Source organism: Triturus cristatus, chromosome 4_1 (assembly GCF_964204655.1).
Source record: "Triturus cristatus chromosome 4_1, aTriCri1.1, whole genome shotgun sequence".
NCBI classification, from domain to species: domain Eukaryota; kingdom Metazoa; phylum Chordata; class Amphibia; order Caudata; family Salamandridae; genus Triturus; species Triturus cristatus.
The window spans coordinates 1,216,790,611-1,216,814,523 of NC_140585.1; the positions used below are offsets into that span (position 1 = coordinate 1,216,790,611).

General features: G+C 45.2%; 1 protein-coding gene across 9 annotated transcripts in view; it reads left to right on the plus strand.

Annotated features, from left to right (window-relative positions):
- B4GALNT1 (beta-1,4-N-acetyl-galactosaminyltransferase 1) overlaps nt 1–23,359 on the plus strand; it is a 693,972-nt gene extending 670,613 nt beyond the window's left edge. For 6 of the 9 annotated variants that reach the window (XM_085654571.1, XM_085654573.1, XM_085654579.1 and 3 more), the window contains one exon: nt 17,967–20,451. In XM_085654571.1, coding sequence (XP_085510697.1) covers nt 17,967–18,175 — 209 coding nt within the window. In that variant the 3' untranslated portion in view covers nt 18,176–20,451. Of the gene's footprint in view, nt 1–17,966 lie in introns of all 9 variants that reach the window. The other 3 variants (XM_085654578.1, XM_085654574.1, XM_085654572.1) reach the window with 1 other exon arrangement.
- The last annotated feature ends 554 nt before the right edge of the window (nt 23,360–23,913 follow it).

Genomic DNA, 23,913 nt, shown 5'->3' on the forward strand with positions numbered 1-23,913 from the left:
AGCGGAACCCACGAAGAACGGAGGACTTGCTTCTGGTGCAGACCAGGAAGGTCTGGGGTGCTTCTTCTTTGCAGAGAAGCGGGAGCCAGTCTGGAGGAGCCAAACCAGCGCAGAAGATTTCAGGGTGCGTCGTCACAAAGGCCACTAGCCAGCGGGCAAGCAACCGGACAGATGCGGCAAGCAGGAAAATGCAGAAGGGCCCCACGCAGGACTCGTGGAGTGTGGGGGGCTGATCTTCGGTGCAGGTGGTGCTTGGGGTTGGGGCTTCTCAATCCCCAGTGCACAACTTCGAGGGTGCCTCAGAAGCTGCGCTTTAAGTTACTAGCCACTTTTCCCAGGTAGCCGGTCCCACGTCGCTCGTCGCCTCCACGGATCTCAGTTTTGCTGTGGATGTGGATCAGGGTCGGAGAAGTCTGGAAGTCAAGGCTCTGGTCGGGCTCTGCAGTCGGTTCCTCGTAGAACGTGGGCAAAGCAAAGGGTAGTCTCTTGATGGTGCCTGTTTGCACAGGGTAGCCACTCCTTGGCTACAAGGGAGATTCTTCAGTCTTCTTCTTTCGTCGAATGTCGAAGGTCCAGAGTTTCTGTTCAAGTTTGCAGGTTCAGGATAATCTAAAGTCTTGAGGCCCAACTCCCACTCTTATACTAATCTGGGGGGCTGGGATACCTGCTAGGTCACGCCTTATGGGTGGGACCTGGGAGGGGGTGGTTACACCCACTTCCCTTTGTCCAGTTTCGCGCCAGAGCTGGGGCTGGTGTGCCCCAGCACCGGTTTGAACTGGACTATGCATGGGACACCTTGTGTGCCCCAGGCATGTCTCATTCCTTTCAGCCCACCCTGCCCCAATACACTAAAGGCTGTCTGGGGAGGTGCTAGCACCTCCCCAAGCAGGAAACCTATTGTCCAGGCCTCCCTGGCTGGGATCACTCCCAGCAGCAGGAGGTCAGACTTGTGTCTGTGGCAGCAGCATCCATTTTGTGATGCTGAGGCTTTGGTTAGAGTTAAACAGCAAAGTAGGATTTTAACATGTCTCTCCCTCTAGAAGGGAGGGATAATATCCTCATCACCAGAAATGGTATGGGGGTATTATTCCAAAGTGTTAGACACCTTACACTACATGTTTTGATAAAGCCAAACCATAGTTACCATAACCGTTTAAGATTATAAGGCACTTTAAGAGTATATGGTAGGCTATATCATAGAACAGCTATAAGGACATGGTTCCGAAAGCTGCAGACAGGCTCAGCTCATGCTAGAGCACCATCTCACATGTTACCAAGCACTCTGCCTCCAGGATTGTTAAGGCCTGCCATAGGAGTGACTGATAGGTACACATGTGTCTATATATAAGGGTAGATATAGGCATACTATATCTAAGCAAGGGGTGATTACACGACCTTGCCCCAGCTGAGTGATCAGCCAGTTGTGTCTGATTGGAAGGCCAGACCAGGGGTGGCATAATACATGCTGCAGCCCCTGGGAGGCCTAGGGTACACCTATGCCCTGGGTACCTAGGGTACACTGTTCAGGGTCCAATAAGGTGATACTTACCAATTGGGAATGTACCTAGGGTACATGGAGTCCATTTTAAAGAGAGAGCAGACAGCCTGAGACCCTGAATGGCAGGATCTCAGGCCAACTAAGTCGAAAAACCAGCTAGACACTAGGCAAAAAGTTGGGGGTAACCATAGTCAGATATCCACCTTCCTACACAACCCCCCCCTCCCAAACGAAAGGAGATAAGGCTGGCCTTGACAAGGTAAGCCTCTATTGCCTAAGTGGCCATATAAGGAAGAACCAGCACTGGCATGGTTACCCCCTGTCTCATGGTCCACTAAGCAATCCCTCATCCTAAAGGTATCATAGGGTCTCCACCATAGGGAATCTCTACCTTGGGTGTGTCTTTGCAAAGTAAAAGGCTGGTGTTGAGATGGAGTACTGAAGTGAGTGTCCTCAAAGTGAGGCCTCAGCTTCCTCCAATCATCCTCCACCATGGATGCCTTTCTTTCTTTAACTGAGTTGCACTGTGCTCTCAGGGTCAGCCTCTGGCTACCTAAAGCTGGAGGCTGGGTCCCTTTTGTGGGCTTACTGGAGGGACAGGTCAGGTTTGGGGCCCTAAGGTCCCAGGTTTGCCTGTGCCCAACAGAATCCCTCTGGGGAAGGTCCCTAACTACCTGTAAAGGGGATCCCTCAGGAATGTTTTTACCCATCACCTGGCTAGGGCTACTAGCCAGGCAATCCTCATTCTTTTGATGGGGGGGGTTCTTGTGGACAGGGGCCCTCTTGGGGTCCACTGGCCTCCCTGACCTCTGCAGCCCTGGGCTGACTGAGGCAGGGTAGAGAGAGGCAGGCTACCTGCACCAGACTGGGTCCCACCTTGGAAGGGGCCACTGACATCAGAGGCTCTGCCAGGCCAGGCCTGGCTACCTCTGGGGCAGTTCCTTCACAAGGGGTGAGGTCAGATCCCTGAGGAGGCTGACCTTTTCCTAATGTCTGGGGAGAGGGAGACTTTTCTTCCTCCCCACTACTCTCTGTTTGTGTGGAGTGATCCATAGTTTCAGGCTTCACTACACCTATGGGCTGAGACCATTACAGCCTTGCCAACCTTTTCAGGGAGGCACTCAGTTTGGGTTTGAGCTGTGACTGTCACAGCTCTGCCAGTCTCTACAGGGAAGTCTGTCTTTGCCTGGGCTGTGGCTACCACTGCCCTTCCAACCTTTTCAGGGAGGAAATCTACTTGGACAGGGGTTGTGGCTGGCACAACCCCACTACCCTTTTGTGAAAGGCCTACCATTTTAGAATGGGTGTCTTGTTCAACTTCAGCCCAAGCTGAGAGTTCTAAGTCATTCCCCAGTAAGCAGTCCACAGGCAAGGTTGGAGACACTGCCACCCTTTTAGGGCCAGTGACCCCTCCCCAGCTGAGACATACCTCTGCCATGGGATGACTGTTCTGTTTGCCATCAATGTTAGTTACCTGGTACGAGAAACCAGGCAAAAGCTGCTCAGAGGGAACTAGCCTATGGGCCACCATAGTGATGCTAGCTCCAGTGTCTCTGTAGGCCTCAGCTTTTCTACCATTGATGTAGGGCTCCTGTCTGTACCTACCCAATGTGTTGGGGCAGGCAGTGAAGTTGGCAAACCCCATACCACCATCACAGACAAGAGTAGCTGCTGTAGGGGAATTGGCTAAGCCAGGATCCCCCTGTGTTCCCCAAGAAAACCCAACCAAATTTTGGGGGGCACTCCCACCACCTGGGGGATTACTGCTGATAGTAATAGGTGGTGTGACAGGAGTAGTTGGAGGAACAGTTTTGTTTTTAGCCCTTGGGCAACTGCTGTCAGTTTTCCAATGCCCAGGAGTTTTACACTCATGGCAGTAAGGCTTTTTAACTGTGGTAGAGGAGGGAGCTTGGGACCCACCACCCTGTGTGGAGTTTTGGGGCCCTGAGGAAGATTTCTCTTTTGCTTTATCCCCACCCTTCTCTTGAGGCTTGGTGGTATCTTTCTTTTGGTCACCACCCTGATTTCTAGGCCTAATCCTGGTCCTGACCCATTTATCTGCCCTCTTTCCCAATTCTTGGGGAGAGGTCAAATCTGAGTCTACCAGGTGTTGATGGAGAAGCTGGTTCTGACAATTACTAAGGATCTGCTCCCTCATAATCAAGTTGTACAATCCTGTATAGTCCTGCACCTTGCTGCCATTTAACCAACCTTCCAAAGCCTTAGTGGCACAATCCACAAAATCAGACCAGTCCTGTGTCTGTGTCTTCTGGGTGTCTCTGAACAACAACCTATATTGCTCAGTGGTTAAGCCAAACCCATCTATCAGAGCACTCTTCAGGACTTTGTAATTGTTAGCATCCTCATCACTGACTGTGAGGAGCTTGTCTCTACCTTTGTCAGAAAAGGAGAGCCACAAGATAGCTGCCCACTGACTCTGGGGTACCTGCTGTACTTTGCAGGCCCTCTCCAAAGCAGTCATCCACTTGTGGATGTCATCCCCATTCTGATATGGGGGGACTATCTTGCTTAGGTTTCTATGGTCATAAGACCTATCCCTATCTCTAGGAATGTTGCTGCCACCAGTGGGTTCTGACCCACACAATTTTTGCTCTCTAGCCAGAGCAAGCTTCTCCTTGGCAAGGGCAAGTTCTTCCATCTGAATCCTCAGATTAGCTTCCCTCATTCTGGCTTCATGCTCCTTTCTCTCAGGGGAAGTCATTCCCCTGTGAGAGGAAGCATTAGAGATGTTAGAGACATGGGAGTGGATGGATTCCCTTGAAGGGGATCTGTCCCTCCTGCTTCTCTGTGTAAGCCTACTTGGGGGTCTGTATGGGGGGACCCCATGCAAACTCCCATGTAAGCTTAGGTTAGCCTGGCTAAGTCTTCCTACTTGGCCCTGGCTGTCTACCTCTTCATATGAAGTCCCATCTGACTCCTCTGTGTTGGGTAGGCCCTCCTCTGTACCTAGGGTACCTGCCTGAGATGCCCTAAGAGTGTCATACTCCTCTAGGAGTTGTCTTAACTGAAGGAGGGTAGGGTTTGCACCCTGTTTTATTCCTCTGGAGGTACACAAGTGTCTCATCTCCTGGAATGTTAAGGTATCATATCTAGAGGGGGTCTTTTGCAGACCTGATCCTCCTGAGAGAGCATCTACTTGATCTCCTCTCAGAGACATGATCTAGTGAGGGTGTGGTGTGTGCACCTACCTACACTAGTTGTTTCTACTAAACCTCTCTAGTAGTTGTAGTCAGGGTGTGTTACTCCCTTCAACCTACAACTACAAAGTCCAGTAGGACTTAAGTATTATAATCTATGTTATATGTACCTAGACAATATCTGTGTGATCTTTCAATTTAGTATCTCAAGACTACAATGGTATTACAACAGCAAGCTCAGATCCCAACCGCTGCTCACCAATGTGAGAAGTTGGCCTGATGTATGATGGCACTAGTTCTAGTGTACACCTTATATCAGTCCAAATACCCTTATGGTGATTGGTTGTAAAGTCAACCTTATAGACCAGCTATCCTAGTGGTAGCATGGACAAGAGCAGTCTTAGGCTAAACTCTGAATGGCATGTGAAGCCAGCTGTGATACCATATATAATCCCTTGAATACCAAATGAAAGGACACCACAACAGATATATATATAAAATAAAGTGTATTTATTCTAGTCAAACCCTCAGCACTCTTTATGAGATTAGAGGTAAGTACAACACAGTCTTATTTAAGCATACATTAAGTCACACAGGTAAGTAATACAGTTAGGCCCTAGGGGCCACGCAAACCATATACTAAGTAAGTGGTATAAGGACCACTGTCACGGAAATAGAATAGGCCTAGGCCTAGGGAATCGCTGGGGCTACACTACACTAGCGTTAGTTAGGAAGTGGGAGGCCCACGGGATTCGTGTGCAGAGTGGAAACACTCACGCGTAATGCGTAAAAGTCAATAGCAATAGTACAGTTTAGAAAACGGTAGATTTAGGACACTTCCGGAGTAGCTAGGAAGTTGAGACTGGAAAACTAGACACTAGGATAGTCACTATCCTGATGAGCACCGGAGTACCCAAGTTACCTAGCCCACAGGCTGCGGGTGCATAGGGGTGAAGATGCGTCGGTTTTCGTCGTCGACTCCTATGGATGCCTGAAGAAAGATGCTGACAGGCAGTCAGTGAAGAGTGTCCGGTGGATCCCAAGGCTGGGATCAAGAAGAGAGGAAACCTGCAAGCAGAAGGGACAGAGTCAAGGTCACTAGCCAGTGACCACGTGGAACCAGGAAGGAACCAGGCGATGTCGTGAAGATTGCAGGTGAAGGTGAAGCTTGTCGCTGCAGCCAGGAGGACCAGGAAGCGTCGAGGACGACCAGGACCAGGAGGCGAGCTGTCCCACGAAGGCTCTTGCTGTCGGCGGCGTCGAAGTTGGACTAGGACTCACCAAGCCTTGGCAAGCGGAACCCACGAAGAACGGAGGACTTGCTTCTGGTGCAGACCAGGAAGGTCTGGGGTGCTTCTTCTTTGCAGAGAAGCGGGAGCCAGTCTGGAGGAGCCAAACCAGCGCAGAAGATTTCAGGGTGCGTCGTCACAAAGGCCACTAGCCAGCGGGCAAGCAACCGGACAGACGCGGCAAGCAGGAAAATGCAGAAGGGCCCCACGCAGGACTCGTGGAGTGTGGGGGGCTGATCTTCGGTGCAGGTGGTGCTTGGGGTTGGGGCTTCTCAATCCCCAGTGCACAACTTCGAGGGTGCCTCAGAAGCTGCGCTTTAAGTTACTAGCCACTTTTCCCAGGTAGCCGGTCCCACGTCGCTCGTCGCCTCCACGGATCTCAGTTTTGCTGTGGATGTGGATCAGGGTCGGAGAAGTCTGGAAGTCAAGGCTCTGGTCGGGCTCTGCAGTCGGATCCTCGTAGAACGTGGGCAAAGCAAAGGGTAGTCTCTTGATGGTGCCTGTTTGCACAGGGTAGCCACTCCTTGGCTACAAGGGAGATTCTTCAGTCTTCTTCTTTCGTCGAATGTCGAAGGTCCAGAGTTTCTGTTCAAGTTTGCAGGTTCAGGATAATCTAAAGTCTTGAGGCCCAACTCCCACTCTTATACTAATCTGGGGGGCTGGGGTACCTGCTAGGTCACGCCTTATGGGTGGGACCTGGGAGGGGGTGGTTACACCCACTTCCCTTTGTCCAGTTTCGCGCCAGAGCTGGGGCTGGTGTGCCCCAGCACCGGTTTGAACTGGACTATGCATGGGACACCTTGTGTGCCCCAGGCATGTCTCATTCCTTTCAGCCCACCCTGCCCCAATACACTAAAGGCTGTCTGGGGAGGTGCTAGCACCTCCCCAAGCAGGAAACCTATTGTCCAGGCCTCCCTGGCTGGGATCACTCCCAGCAGCAGGAGGTCAGACTTGTGTCTGTGGCAGCAGCATCCATTTTGTGATGCTGAGGCTTTGGTTAGAGTTAAACAGCAAAGTAGGATTTTAACATGTCTCTCCCTCTAGAAGGGAGGGATAATATCCTCATCACCAGAAATGGTATGGGGGTATTATTCCAAAGTGTTAGACACCTTACACGACATGTTTTGATAAAGCCAAACCATAGTTACCATAACCGTTTAAGATTATAAGGCACTTTAAGAGTATATGGTAGGCTATATCATAGAACAGCTATAAGGACATGGTTCCGAAAGCTGCAGACAGGCTCAGCTCATGCTAGAGCACCATCTCACATGTTACCAAGCACTCTGCCTCCAGGATTGTTAAGGCCTGCCATAGGAGTGACTGATAGGTACACATGTGTCTATATATAAGGGTAGATATAGGCATACTATATCTAAGCAAGGGGTGATTACACGACCTTGCCCCAGCTGAGTGATCAGCCAGTTGTGTCTGATTGGAAGGCCAGACCAGGGGTGGCATAATACATGCTGCAGCCCCTGGGAGGCCTAGGGTACACCTATGCCCTGGGTACCTAGGGTACACTGTTCAGGGTCCAATAAGGTGATCCTTACCAATTGGGAATGTACCTAGGGTACATGGAGTCCATTTTAAAGAGAGAGCAGACAGCCTGAGACCCTGAATGGCAGGATCTCAGGCCAACTAAGTCGAAAAACCAGCTAGGCACTAGGCAAAAAGTTGGGGGTAACCATAGTCAGATATCCACCTTCCTACACCCCATTCTCACACATCCTTTTGAGCTCAAGAGAAAGATCATCTCTGATGCTAAACGGTACATTCCGTAACTTATGCTTCACTGGTAAGACACCCTCTTTCACTTTGATTGCATGCCTGAATCCTGTGATACATCCTAAGTTATCACTGAAAACTTTAGGAAACTTACCCAACCAAGGACCCAACCCCAAATCTTTAGGCTCATCATGCACAATAGAAACTTGTTCCAGAGTCCCAGGTCTGAGCATCATTCTGAACAACCCCTGATGGTACCACCCCAAAATGTTCAGTCCTTTTTTTGCTACATAGACTTTCCCTTGAATGCATTTGTCCTCGAAAACCAACGAAGCATCAAAAAACCCTTTCAAATCAATGCGTCTCCCTTCATACGAAACGGGGCTTCTGTCCTGTGGATTCAGAGGCTTATCTCCCCAAACTTCCTCAAAAAGTTCCTCTGTTATCATAGTCATTCTTGCCCCTGAGTCAACCAATAATTTAAGACACTTACCATCAACCAAAATATCAACCACAGGATCAACACAATCTTCCAAATCATCCTTCACAACCACCACAAAATCTGTTAAAGAACTGATAACCTCATCACAAACATCGTGTCTCGTACCTTCTGCATAAACTACATTGACACTCCCACGAGAGATACACATTTTTGCGAAATGACCTGGTTTCCCACACTTACGACACATAGCATTCTTGGCTGGACACACCCGTGCATCAGGAAAATGCGAAGGGAAACCACACTTATTACACAGGTTCCTCGCATAATTACTTTTCTTCCCTAATTTGCTTGACACAAACTTATTTTGAGGAAATCTAACACCTCTCTGATTGTTGCTGACTTTACTTTTATCGCTGCTTTCTCTCGAATCTTTTGACCCTTTGTCCTCATTATGATCTTTTACCACACTTACTGTACTTTTCGCAGGTTTAAGTTCATTAGAAGATTTCTCAGACAATTCTATACTTTTCACAATACTAATTGTCTCTTCTAAAGAAGGATTCTTTATTGTGGGTAATTTCTGTTGTACTTTCTTTTCACGGCAATGAACTACAATTTGATCACGTATTAACTGTGAACAAAAATGTTCAAATTCACATTCAGACGCTAATATGCGTAGTGCTGCTACATAAGAAACTATACTTTATCCACTTCCTTGTTCCCTGGTAAAGAACTTATGCCTGGATACTACTAAACTGCTTTCCACATCAAACTGTATTTCTAACATTTTTAATGCTTGATCGTATTCATTCAAAGCCTCTTCACCTACTACTACAGGTATCGGAGGTAGATGTTCAAGTACAGTTTGTCCTTCAAATCCTAAATTGTGTTCAAGAATAAATCTCTTCCTCTCAGCACTGAATCTCGAACCCCCAATTACCCCAAGATACTTTTCAAAAGCTCTGTGCCAAATTTTCCACTTAACTGGGGGATCTCCTGGAAGCTGTAAAAAAGGAGGAGTAGCTTGTACATTTTGCATGTTGCCTTATTTAAAAGCCACACCACACACAATAAATGAACTTGACCAGATTTACAAGTCTAAACAAGCTTATTCACTATACGACTTTAAATCAAATGAAAACCCATAAACTTCATCCCCTCTTTTCCTCTTTTTTTTTCTTAGAATTAAATGACAGTTTGCGAAATTATGGATAACTAAGATAAAATCAGGGTACTACACAATCAGGGTACTACACATTAAGACCTCCAAGGAACACAAGATAGAATTATTCACTCATATCCTTGTATATCTTTGCCTGTTAGCTCAGTCTTTTCCTTGCAGTGGAATATTAAAATGGTCAATACACTTGCTCCGGTTCTTCACATTAATGTAAAAATGTCAAAGAAGAAAAATAAAGAAACATATATTACCACCGATGTTCAAAACGTTCAGATATTGTGTTACCAACACTTTTCCCAAATTGTTCTGGCACAGTAGATAGTCACTAAAAAAAACACGCATAACTGTGTGTACTTAACACACAAGAGACTTCAGTTACACTTCCAACGTTGCACACTCTTCAGTGCAGAAATAGATACTACCGGTTCCTCTCAGGCGGTGACGCTTGACGCTCGACGCAGTACTCTCCTCGCTCGCTTGCGCATGTGCAGTCCGGGAACACTTCGTGCGTTCGCTGAATCCTACCGTACGTTCCAGTACGTCATCACTCCTCTCTAGGCAGCAGCGGGACCGTGTCGATCAGCACAACGGAATCCACTGACAGGAGCCAAGAAGGAAATGCCAAACAACTCACGTAGGACTGTATGGGGCCTCCCGACGAGTCACGGATGGGAGGTCGAGTCGTCAGAATCACGTAAAAGAAGGTAACGCGACCACCTCCTTTTTACCACATTCACCTCCGTTTGTATTATCCAGATTAGAGTCCGTTTAACTTCGGGAGACTGGCTAAACGTTGTCGCGCTTGCCACATACGTCGTCACCCTTGCTAAGGACCTCTGTTGTATTTTCTAGTCGTAACGATGTTGTCTACCTCTCGTCGTCTTGACGTTGATCGTGATAACTTTAGAAAATACGAAGTTAGAAACGTCTAACTTCACTAGGTATGCCCTAGTACGCGTGGGTGGAGACAGAGACCAATCTCGTCGCCAATTTTGTAGTAATCACTCTGCAGACAGTTTACATGAAGCAGAGAGGTTTAATGTCTGTCTGTCTCCACAGCTCCCAGGAACCAACTGGTCAGCCTGGAGATTCAAAGTATAACACTCCATCACCATGGCACTGACATCACAGTGACCATGGAGAAACACATGCAAGTAATACAATTGTCAATATACATATAGGAGACTACTACAGAATCCTCTGTTAAAGTCTATATTGTTCCCACGTGGTCTCTGTCTGGTCGACTACAGAGACATCGATTGCACGTTTTCCCCTACTACCAGCATGGTGATCGAACAATTGCAAATCTTGATGGTAGGTTGGGGGAGCTAAAAACACAGGTGGTAGAAGGAAGGCTATGTAACAGGTACTAGACCAGCCTGGAGTAGGAAGTAGTATGCCTTACTTCCACAAACAAAATAAGTGTGACGTGATGCAAGGAAGCTGCTTCGGCCTCTCGTAGACATCTGCAACACTGTAGTACAGTTACTGTGGCCCACTGGCACATCGCCTGTACTTTGTACACAAAGGGGGCCAGTGGTCATGGCAACAGAGATAACAAGGGGTCCATTTCCTTTAGCCGACCTAGAATTTGGATACACATAGTTTGTTGCTGCGCTTCCTTTACTATATTCTTCCATTTCTAAAGCAGTCCCTTTTGCTTGTGGGTCCCCATCTTCTTTGGGGTAACCGACTTTGTTCATTAGAGGCATATAGAAGTGTTTGAACCAAGCTGGGCATGAGCCATTGTGAGAGAATGGCAGCGGTGACAACCGGATTCCTTTTATGTTCTGATGAGGAGGAATCTTGCCAAAAACCCAACAGTCAGTAGCATTGCTTAGCTGGTGGGTCTGATGCAACATTTGAAGAAATTATTTTTTTCTCAGCTTTTGCCAGTATCCCTGGTCATGTTGCGGCAAATCAAAATGATGGTGCTCTTTTGCAGCAAGTGATGTAACAGTAATGTTAGGTAAGGAGGCTCCAGGCATTACTTCCTCCACTTCCCACATTACAGTAGCTGTCAAAGTCAGACCAAGGATGCAGATTGTACAGCCGTTGCACGTTGTCGCAGCGATCTCCTTCTTCTTAGGTGAGCTCATTTTCATTGGCAAACAGCAAAATAGATGATGCCCTAAGGTCCTGGGCATGCGTTGGTTTCTTCACTAACGTTGAGACTAGTAGTCACTAATAGGCTACCCCCTTTGTAGTCAGTCTTTAACCACCCAGGACAGTGGCACAAACAGTATCTTTCTGCGATGAAATGTCTTTCTTCCTGGATCGAAGCAGATATCTAGATGTACCAGGGATCATGTGGTCCGGGAACACTTCCTCAGGTCTTTCAGGTGACACAGCTTGTCCTTTCTCGGTGACCAAAATGTTGCGATGTTCTGTTAGCACAGCAGGACTCACGAAGGAAGAGCTTCCCGCACCTGCTGATAAATAGAAGACAAGCTGTCAGTTAACTGGGACAAATAGTCACTCATCAACATGTCTGGGGTACCTAATACTGGTGCAGAACAAAGGGCTTGGCGTAACTGTTGGAAGGCGCTCTGGCCCTCAGCAGTCCATGGGAGGGGCATCAGAGTGTCTTTAGTCAAAAGGGCCAACAAAGGTTTAATAATGTGCGAAAAACTGCCTACAAAAAGAAGTGAGGCAAATCTGTGCACAAACATCCTTCTGAGTGCGGGGTACAGGAGTGTCTAAAATGGTCTGAATGCGGTCTGGTGTGAGTGCACGTCCCTCCTTAGACAGGAGGTGACCTAAATAGGTAACCTGCTGTCTACAGTATTGCAATTTCTTTCGCGAGACTTTGTGATGATGGAAGGCAAGAAATTATAACAATAACAGTGCTCCTTCTTCACACTAGGTAAGGACGCCAGAGCGGCATCCTCATTGATAAGACAGGATCTCGCCACCATTGCATAACTGTTATTTAAAATAACACGCACACCTTCCGGAGAACAACGTTTTATAGCACGAAAATATTGAAGCATATCGATACCCACAATGTTGTCCGTTGTGTTGGGGAAAGCAAAAATGGACATGCTGCAGTGAATTTGTCAAGTCCGAATTCAAGTGGCTGTGAAAGCGGGCCAGGTGTAGGTGTCTCATTGAATCCTATCGATGTAATCATTGTGCCGGACAGGGGAGCCCTAGGAACCAATTTTTTAGACGGAGCACTACGGGTAGCCCCTGTATCAACCAGAAATCTATCAGTAGATCCCAAGACGTTTGCATCAGCATAAGGACCCATTTGATCTACTGGCACCTCAACCGGTTCCTTACCCCATCCTAGGCATCCCTATGTATAATCTGAATCTGCAAGGGCATCAGCAGAGTAATCAGACATTTGGTATTGATTTTGTCTATCAAATGTATTAGAATAATTTGGTCCTTGTTCAACTGCCTCAAACCTGGGACGAGCTCCTGTACCTCCCCTGTTTCCTGAATTCCCTGGGCGTCCTCTCATACTACCCCCGTTGGTACTGCTGACCTCGCAAAAGAAGGCACTCAGAACGCCAATGCCCAGTCTCTTTACAAAAAGCACATTGATCAGGGGACAGATTTGTTTAAGGGAGAGGGGGCACCCCAGGTGTATACATTGCACGTCCGCCTCTTCCACCTCCCCTAAATGGTGGACCATATACTTGAGCCAACATAACATTTGTCTTTAATTCTTTAACCTTCTTATCCTCCCTGCCTGTCGCTTCCTGTTCCTGTCGTTCATAATATTGGGCCATAGTCAAAAGCGAAACTGGGGAAACTGGGGAAGACGTGGTCCAAGAACTCTCGCTGGCCTTTAAGCGACTAGCTATTTCTGGTAACAAATTAGCGACAAATTTGTCAACAAACAAATGCTTACCCATATCATCGGCCAATGACTGAGCACAAAAATCATGGAATGTCTCTTCAAATCTTGAAAAGAAATCAGAAATTAACTCATCCTTTTTCTGTTTACAGGACGCTAACGTAGTCCAATCTATTTTCTTAGGGGGTATGAGAGTCTTTTACTTAGTCACAATAGCTTTAGGAAGACCTAATATCTCCTTCTGAAGTTTCTGCGCAGACTCCCTTTCCGCATCTGTTTGTTCTAAATATTGCCAAGTATCACCGTATGCGACATTATCATCTATGTTACGTATTGTTCTCCACATATCAGGGGGCAAAATAAGTCCAAAGAACACATCAATATCTGGCAAGGTCATAGCGCAAGAGCTAATGGCTCCTTCCACCTCCTCATAGAAGGCAGCGGAATTTTTCTGGGGGTCGGGCAAAGCAGCCTTAAGAGCCATCACATCTGTTCTACTCCAAGGAGTATAAACCCAATTATATATAAAATATCCCTTTGCATCATCCAAAGTTTTATCATCATTTGTTCCCGAACCCTTAGGAGGAACATAGAGGGGTGCAGCTTCACGCATAGGTTTTATAGCAACTGTACTATTAACAGGTGCAACCTCATCCACCGGAGCATCTACTTTCTGTGCTGGGGATTGAACTGTTTCTACACCTTTCTGTTTTCTAGCTAATTCTTGCTTCTTTCGTAAACGCAATGTTGCGTCTCGTATTTTAACTACTCGTCTAATCATATCAGATAAGGCCAAAAAAGGGAAAGTCCCATCTGTTAATCGTTTATAATCAGTATTTATATCCTTTGGCTCTAATTCCTGAGAAATGTGTCTATATTCAAATATTACCTCCCAAACAAATTTTTCCACAAATTAAAATTGCTCTGTACTTTTCCACCGTTGAACCATAGTTACAATGAGCAATGCAGTGTAAGGCCGACGAGCCTCCTCCCTAGCAGCGGTTTTTAATTTATCTTTTTCTACTTTGGTCAAAGTAGAGCGAGTCTGTCGCCCATCATGTTTATCTTGTTCTTTGTCGTCTGAAGACAAATGCTCGTTGTCAGAAACCTCATCAGGGGCACTTGGAGTGGGAAATTTATACGGGGGGCGGGGGGCGTTCTAATAGGATGCAATCATCCTTAGACGTATCAAGTAGGGAATAGAGAGGGCGCCTATTAGGATACTTGCCATTTACCTCCAATCGGCGTTCCCTATCTTCTTTTTCTATTTTTTCCTTCGTTTCTTTATTTTTTAATTCAAGACCCATTTGATATATCGTTTTTCGTTGTTCTTTTTCTGCTATAGCTTCTGCTCCCTTCGCTCTCTCTCGTACTTCTTTCTCCCACATACGCACACAATCAAACATGTCCTGTCTACTTTTTCTTTTAAATAAACACTGCTCTACATATTGAACCTTTTTAGAATCGAATGAGCCATTCACTGGCCATTGCAGATCGGATTCTTTCTTTGTGTATTTGTTCCATAGTGGACCGTACACTATGGAAGAAATACCATATTTGACATACATGTCTCTATTAGGTGTCCCTTCTGGGAGAGCCGGCTGACTTTGTTCCAAGCTTACTTTGGTACCACCAGAGCAGCGCCACCACCTACGGAGTGTGCTGAGAACAGGCATGTTTTACAAGTATTGTGTAAAATATTACTACTCCAAACAAATATTCTGAAAGGAGAAAAGTCTCCACATTACCTGCCTTCAAACTTTGAAAAACAAATCCAAACAAAAAGCCCAGGCCAAACAAATCAAGAGTTCCGCTTCAGCGACCGTACCAAACAGAAGTCTCCAACTCCCACCTGCCGATCTCTGGTCGACCTAATGGTCACTACAGAATTATGCCAAAGAAGACCCCAGTCGAGATCGGCCACCACCTGGAGGGTCAAATCGGGAAAACCAGAAAAGTCACGTCGGCCTGCAAAGACAAGGGTCTCCTCATGTAGTGCGCTTCCTCAGTGATATTTCGATCCTCCGTCGAGACCACTTCTTCGGATGGCCGCGTCTCCGATAGGGTCCCACGATGAGGTCCCACATGTCAGGCGCCAACTGTGGAAATGTGCCTGAAACAATTAAATAAACAAAACGAATTTCGTAGCGCGCGGTGCATCGCAAAATGCGATGCAGCGCAAAATGCAATGCAGCGCGCGCTACGAAATTCGTTTTATTTATTTAATTGTTTACTTACCTGCAATTATCCATATTCCGGTTTTTAGAACCCACCACCCTGCCCCTCCCCCGCCCCCGCCCCGCCTTACCGCCCCACGGAACTCCCTCCACGGGCCACGGCTGGAAGTAGTGGGAGGGGCCCCTGAGGGGAAGGTGAGAGGTGGACCTGTACCCACTACGAGAAGGTTCAGGAAGGCAGCATAGGCAGTTTAGTGAGGAGACAGGGAGTGTGCGAAACGGATTTGAGGGGGCAGTGGAATTGTGAGATGAGAGGGGGTAGTTGTAGTAGTGTGTGAGAGAGATGATAGAGTTTGTTGAAGTATGATGTAGAGATGGGTTGTTTTGGTATTTTTTGTTGTGGAATTGCGTGGTGTGTGTTTGTTGAGTTGCATAGTGGAAATATGCTGCATGGTGTGCTGTGGAAGTATGTGGATAGTAAGGAAATGGTATGAACTGTGGTGGAATTATGTAGGGTGAGATAGTGTGTTATGGATTTAAATATGTGGATATAATATGATTGTTGTATAAGGAACAGATTGGCTGACTCTGGAACAGGGAAACTAGGTTTAAGTATTGGCGTGGGCTTAACATTTTTTTTTTTTGCCAAGCAACTTCTGTTCCCCATGGCTACTGATCAGTGAATGTTCATTTAATTAATATATCTGCGTATGTAAAAGACTCCAATGCTTTCGGGTAGAGTTTGCACTATATAAATTCCCCTTCCCCTAATTAAACGAAGTAAGATGCTACGTTAGGAAATATACTAAAAACGTGTGTTCACATTTTTTTTTTAATAGGACTATTAACAAGGAAAGATTGAGAGGGTTGAGGGCTGAGATAAACAAGCTTCAAAAGGGGTCAGTAGGTTTGTGATTTTCACGTAGACGCTTCAAAAAATAGAGACGAAAAAGGACAATTTTTTTCCAAAAATGTGCGCACTATCTCATATTATAGAAAGCCTTTGAAGATATCACAAATAACTTTTATCATAGGCTAGTAGGGTTGGGAGTATCACGTAAAAGCTTTTTGAAATACAAAGAAAGGATCATTTCAACAAAGTGCAGACTATACCATATTATAGTAAAAAAAAAAGCAGCACACATTTCACGAAAACAGTATCAATAGCATAGGGTTGGCTTTCCCTATCTAATACACTGTTGTGAAATCTAAAAAGTTAAATATTGCGTGTAGAAAGTGTTGGCTAATGTGTGCATATTCCACCATATGGCAAAGCAGTCTGAGAAACAGACATAGCCTTTGATTCCTGGTCCTTATCTTAACAGGGATGTCTCCTTCCTGGAGCACCCATAAAACAGCTTGCAAGTGGTGTGAACACTTTACAATAAACTGTTCTTAAGAATAACAAAAGGCTAGCTTTCACAGAGCAGTCAACTGCACCCTCCTGCTCCACCCCTTTCTGCCATTTGCAATTTCTAAAGGTTTGTGTTGTACCAAGTGAAATGTGCACCTATAAAACACACTTTGCATTGGGGCAAGAAATCTGCTTTAAGTGACAATAAGTTGAATTTAAAGGGACTCGCGCACAAGCTTCACAAATAGGCTAATTAGGGTGATATTACGGCACAAAATAAAGCTAAATAAAAAAGGAATATTTAGAAAAAATGTGCACGCCATATTATATTATAGAAAGAAAGCCATCCAAAACATCGCCACTAGCTTCATGAAAACAGTGGCGATCTTCCAAAAGCTTATAGAAACAAAGCCGGACAAAGCTTTGTGCACAAGGTTCACAAAAACAGTGGCAACCTTCACAAAACTTATAGAAAAAAATCTGTACAAAACATTGCGCACATTCAGAAACGCAAGTTTCATGAAAACATTGCTCACAAGGTTCATGAAATAAAGAGTCCAAAAAAAGGAACATTCAGAAGAAAAAAAAGTGCAGGCTGCAAATAAAAACAAGCGCGCTCCTCGCGCTGAAAGTTTTAAAAAAACAAAAAAGCGTGCAGGCTGCAGCGGGAGAGAGAGGCGGAGGAGTGCACCCGCGGGTGGTGTGCGTGCGCTGGGGAGAGCAGTCTGCTCTTTTTCCATGCACATACTCGTGCTTGTGGCGCGCCGCTGCGCACTCCCTCAAGGCGTATGCCGCCACGAGTATGTGGTTTGAAAAAGAGCTGCACGACGGCTAAAGGTCTCCTATGGCGAGACCTAAAAAAGCCTTTCATTTGTGCTGTCCTGCTAATTTATTTAGAAATATTTCTAGTTTGTTTATAGGTATTTAAATTGTGTTTCGTGTTACAAATAAGGACATCCTACAGTCTTTCTTTTCACACCAGTTAACTTTACAAAATCCTCTCACTTTGCAGTCAGGGAAAGAAAAGTAAACGCCAATCTCTAAGTAAAAAGAGCAAGTAGACATTTGTAAGAAGACTAGCTAGCCTGACATTGGACCTCTGTCTCGGAACATACGCAGCACATCTTGTATAATGTTAAAACCGATCAAATCTGAAGTGGAAAAAAAAAATCTCCCCTTTGATCTGTGTGCGTTGTGTTTGCTATTGTTTACTTTTGTATAATGTTAAAACCAATAAAATCTGAAATATATATATATTTTTTTTAATCTGCCCTTTGATGCGGATGTTGCTGACCTTGTTTCTCTTATATTATTTTCCCTTTCTGTTTGAAGAGTTTTTCATCGATGGCCTGGGCCTCTTGCACGTGGGCTCCTGTGATGACGTAATCGTAGATCATGCATCCAAGATCAAGCTGCCATGGAAAACTGACGAGAAAGGCAAAGAATACAGCAAGTTCCGTTACCCGAAAGATAACACTGTCAACCTCAGGCATGGGCTTTTTTACTTTAAGAACCGGTTCCAGTGCATGACAGGGAACTAAAGACACGGCTGCCAAAAAAACAGAAACTGAAGCGTTCATTGAAGGAAAAAAAATACGTTTTTGCACTTTTTATTTATACGAACCTTTTATGGATAAAATATAAGTGAGAATGGACATTTTATAGGCAACAAACACGTTTAAAGAATGAGCGGTCTTCTTTAAAAAAAATGTTTTTGATCTTCCTTGTTCATATCAAAAACGCAATTGGTCGCGCAGCACCACTGTTTACTGGCGCAGTTGCGCGAACGAGCTGGTGCCTTGGTGGTCTCAGGGAAGAAACCATTTTACACTCTGAAAGGCTTGGAGTTCCTCGGCGACGGAACCCACGCAGATGAAGGTGGAAGCTTTGCAGTAACGGATTTAATCAGACGACGGAGACTGGGTGCAATTTGCACTGAGGGTGCACTCCCGCGGACTGTCCACGCATGCGCATGCTTAAAAGCATAGCTATGTCGGCATGGGTAAAAACAGAAGGGAATCCCCAATAATTTATTTATTTCCAATGGTAGCTTCCGTTTGGCACTTGCATACCTCAGTCAGGATAAACTGTGAATTGTTTGACATGTGGCAGCTCTCAAAGTATACGTGGACTTGGTGTCCAAGTGGCTGTGAAGAAGAGAGACAGGAGAAAGTACGCAATGACCCAAGTCTTTGTGAAGATTGCATAACTCCCCACTACCTTGTTTAATGTACAGTCCTTCAGCAGTTTTGAGGTGACTAACATCTCCTCAGCATGTATGGAGTTATAGAGTGGGGGGGTCACCCCGCTTCAAAAAGTCCAAATATCTGAAAGGCAAACACAATGCGCCTTGAGTTTCTCCAGGGGGGCAACGTGCAGTCTGAAAACAATGCAGCGTGCAGTGCTTAAAGTGCACAGCAGAGTGGAGAAGTCACACATTCAGGATTTATGAAGTGTCAAAACAATGTCCGTTAGCACTAGTTGGGGCACAGGTGTCTGAAGTAGGCCTAAGAGAGCCGGCCGGGAGTGGCACCAGATTTTCAGGATCACTTCTAAGTAAATAATTTTCATTTTCATTCATTGTAATTAAATGTATCTCTTGTGGATAGCATAGAAAAATAGCCAAAGGTCAGTAGTGTGGTCATTACAGGATCCTTTACGAAAGTGATATATATATATATGTGTGTGTATGTGTGTGTGTGTGTATGCATGTGCGCACCTCACAATCCAAATTGTTCTTTCTTAGGTAGCAACTGCATGTGACTTGACTTGTGTGCTTTTCACTTTCTAATGTTTCACCATTTATAGAAGGACACTTGGGTACTTACCGTTTCCATAGGTATTTACATAATTATAGAAGCAAAAATGTTATATATTTTTTTCTTATCTTTTAATGCATTCAAATGTCCTGCTTACACAGTCATAAATTGAAATCATAGAAGTTTATTTAGAGGCTGGTGGATGTGGAGCATCAGCCAACAAAGCCATTCAGTGTTGGCCAGAGCACTAGTGGGCATATATACAATAACTGACTCATCGGGCATCGGTGAAGCAGGTTTCTTTCGGCCACTGCAAAAGCCTTAATGAAAATGTGGATGCGCTGCATTTACGTTACAGTGCTGTATTGCTCAAGGATTCATGGATGTGTCAGAAATTCTGACGCATCTTTTGGTGCTTAAGTGACACACTACTGGAGTTGGTTGTAAGACTGATATGTAACTCCAACAATGCGTCAGGTTCCATGTTAAAAGCTCTGCGTCAATCCTTATGCCTCACTTGAGAAGGCGTAGGGATTCTGACACAGTCAAGTTATATAGTGACGCAGTAAAAAGTTGTACATTTCACTGCGTCAGTTCTACGTGGCTTTTAACGCGGGAACCTACCCTGCATACATTATACCTGGCGCAGGTATAATGTGACGCAGATCTCTACAAACTGATGCATTGGGCCCAATGCATCAGTTTGTAAATATGGAGCAGTGTGGAATACTGACTGCGCCACCACTGCTTGAAAAAAATGACGCTGCAGCAACGCTGGCTCCTTGTAAAAATTCCCCTAGATTTCCATCAGTAGATATTCTGCTGTCTCTGGAAACCTTTGACCATGGGCCCCTCCCCCACATAGCCCCCTTGGTCAATTTCCACCAGAAGGTTTGCATTATTGAGAATGGGCCTTTCTGTGGTTTTCTACAGGAAAAGCCTGATGGTTCCAGGGAGGTAATAACAGAAATGACCACGCAGGCGCAAGGAGAAAACTTCCAGCATGTCAGGGTTATACAAAATTCTGGTTTGGGAGTTTAGTGGAAAACAAAAAAAAACTTTTGTGGGAGGGCAAAACAAACATGCACACCCTGTTATTAAGATTCTTTGCTGTTAGTGCACCCGCATCACTGGCGACTGCACTGAAGGCTTTAGAAATCCCTGCCATGGAAGCATAACGCAGGCCCCTGCAGCTCCTGCGGTGCTAAGGGAGCCCCTTGGCATTCAGGCCCCTCCCCCTTTCAGCTCAATGTCTATCAATATCTGTGAGATATTGGAGACTCTGGAGCCCCTCATCATATTCTGCAGGGCGAATCCCTCATTTTTTACACCACCGCTGGTATTTCTAAAGAACAGAGGACAAAGCCTTCACTGCCCTGGCAGGCAAGTGGGCCGCCACCATTTTCTAAAGGACCCGATATTTTTGCGTCCATCACCTGTGTGGTATTAGAACTGCTGTTTAATGCATGTGTTAAAAAGATCACATAATATACGTCACAGTTTATTGGGTACTGTGGATTATTGAGCTAACAAACAATAAGGATATATTTGATGGTAGCAAAGCTCTCCCAATCTCAGCAGGGCAGAGTAAATAGAAAGTGGGTCATAGGAAAATTCTCGAGACATAGGGGGAAATTCACAAGGAAGTGGCGGAGAGAGGCGTTAGCCTTCTTGGCTTAATGCCTCTCTCCACCACTTCGGAAAAGCAAAGCTGCACCATATTCACAAGGACTTGGTGCAGCCTTGCCTTTCCCCCCTGCGATGGTGCTAAGTTTCACAACTTAGCGCCTACGCATGCACCCTTGCACAAGAGTGCAAGGGTGTCTGCAAGCAGGAAGGTTTGTTTATGTACTGGAAGGTGTCCCTTCCTGCACATAAACAAACCTAAAATGCCAGTTTGTAACTTACATGTGTGGTGCTTCATGTAGCACACATGTAAGTTAGAAAACGGCATTAAAAAAAAAAGGTTTGTTTATGTACAGGAAGGGACACCTTCCCGTACATAAACAAACCATGGCATTTAGCATTTTCCATGTGTGCCGCACAAGGCAGCACACATGGAAAATGCAAAAACAAGGAGAAATAAAGCATTTCTCCTCGTATCGCCAACGTAAGCCCAGAGATTTCCTGGTCTTAAGTTTGGCGTTAGCTCTTTTTTACACTGCCCTTGTGAATAGGGGGCAACGTAAATATCAATGGGTGTTGCGGTGGAACACCCACCACAACACTTACTGCACACCCCTTTTCACTCTAAACACAGCGTGAAAGGGGGCCAATTCACAAGGCAGCGTTAAGCCACGTTAAATGGCTTAACGCTGCCTTCTGAATAATGCGAAGACCCTATCGCCACCACAACGTTACTGATAGGGGCTTGTGAATATGCCCCATAGTGTTGATACATACTTGCATTATAGAACTATGTATAATGTAAATAGCGGTCCGAGATGTATTTTACCATATCTTTAATACGTGGAGAAAACTGATGATAAAGTCTCATACAAACTATTTACTGATTTTATGCTTGTGTGTACAGGACACCTCTATGTGTTAAAGAAAAAAATATAGACTCCAAATCAAATTGCCCAAGGTTACGAGGAGAGATAAGAAGCAGTTCCCAGAGTGCTGATATCAAATGGTTAATTAATTGAAAGTAGTAGATTGTTCAGTTCACAACTCAAGTCGAATGCGCTTGAGTCCGCAAGAAGAAAGAACAATTTGTGATTGGTTTTGTAGGCCTCCTTTTACATGTAGAACGTCCTAAAAATCTGGCATAACTCTCGCTCCCTTCTACCCACTTTCACCTACCCATAATGGTGATTTCACTGAGATTTTCAGGAAGTAACCAAACCTTCCTCGTGTGTATATGCCTATTTACTTGCAAGTGCGGTTTGTTTAAATTAGTATATGAATGTGAAATTTACAGGTCTTAAGAGAACAACTTGACCTTTGTACACTGGACACGTTTTCCCTAACCTCCTCCAGAATCTTCATAAGAGTGATATTTGTACAGCATGTTTTTAAAGTCTTTCTTTGCAGCTTTCGTGCTCAGAGCACCTTCCCACAATGCTAAGCAGCAGTGTCAATGCAAAGGGCACGCTCAATAGGCAGCAGGACAGATGAGCGTGGCAAAAGTGCTTGTGGTGACTGACTCAGCCTCCGATTCTCTCAAGTTCACTAGATAATAACACTTAACTGACTACTTATTTTGAGGTGGGTGCAGTTGAAATAGCCAACGTTATTCATTTAAGTTCTGTTCGATATATTCAATGGTCAACCGCTCATTTTGAAAAGTACAAGAGTGACCTCAGAATGGACTGTACCAACTGCATCACCGGTTGCTTAGTGCTCTGGAAAAGTGTTCTGTTAGAATGAAGCCCTCTCTTAACCGTTTATCTGTTTTTATTATTAAAATGACAGAAAGGTGTTACATTTTCAAGGTATTCCATGATGGTTAAAGGGATGAAAGAAGCACTCCCAAACACCAGCAGACAACCCTGAAGATGAGAAAGCAACTTCAATTTGACTTCTTTTACTAATTTTTATAGGACCAAGATGAGGTTTTGAACCACTTTGCTAGGCTAGATCCCTTAAAGGGAGCCAAGTTAGTGTCCCCAAGGGGGAAACGTTTGACAATGCCATTCTCAGTTTACACAGCTCTTACTCTGCGCAAGTTCCTGTTCTGCTATAGGATAGTGTTTACATTGTGGTTTTATGTTTGCTTAATAAAGGCTCTTCAACCATTGTGTTTGTGGAGTCATCGCCTGATGTACCCTACAATCCAATTCTCAGTGAGCCGTTGCCTTGAGTGCACCCTCTGAGCAAATTTCCGTTCCTTTCTTTCTTCCGGTACATATCTCGTGCCATATTGAATTTCGTAACCTTTTCATGGTGTCCAATATTTCTGGCAGCCTCATTGCTTTGTGTCCTTTGTCCCAAAATAAATAAATAAAACTTTTAAATAATTATTAACTTCCTTTTTGTATTCTTTCATTTAAAAAGGGAAGACAACATTTACAAATGTGTATTTCAGTTGGCAAGTCTTTTTACTCTTTTATTCTAGGAGGTGGAATTCTGCCATAAGGTGGTGGGGGCACATCAAAGCGATATCCTGGGTGTATGAGAGCCACTGTTCTTTAAGTCTGAGTGAGCGAGGGAGTGTGTGGTGGATATATGGTAGTGCATAGTAAGTACCTACAGAGTTAGCTGGCACCTGGTGAAACTGGACAAAGAAATCTGGTCACAAACCTAGCACCAGCCAGCCACCCCAGAGAAGCTTTGGTCTGTACTTCAATGGGTTTTGTGTTATGTGTTACTATAATATATAAAGCTCTTTCACTACAAGGGTCTCCTGATGCTTAAAAGTAATGGTAGTATCAGAAACTCAAGATTAGCTACTGCACAATTTCCAAAAGGTTAACAGAAGCACAGTATTTTTAGGACATTTTTCAAAGAGAAGTGGTTAGAGCACCACTGGCATTTCACCGGACATTCTACCACAACTGAGAAGAGAGGAACGTGGC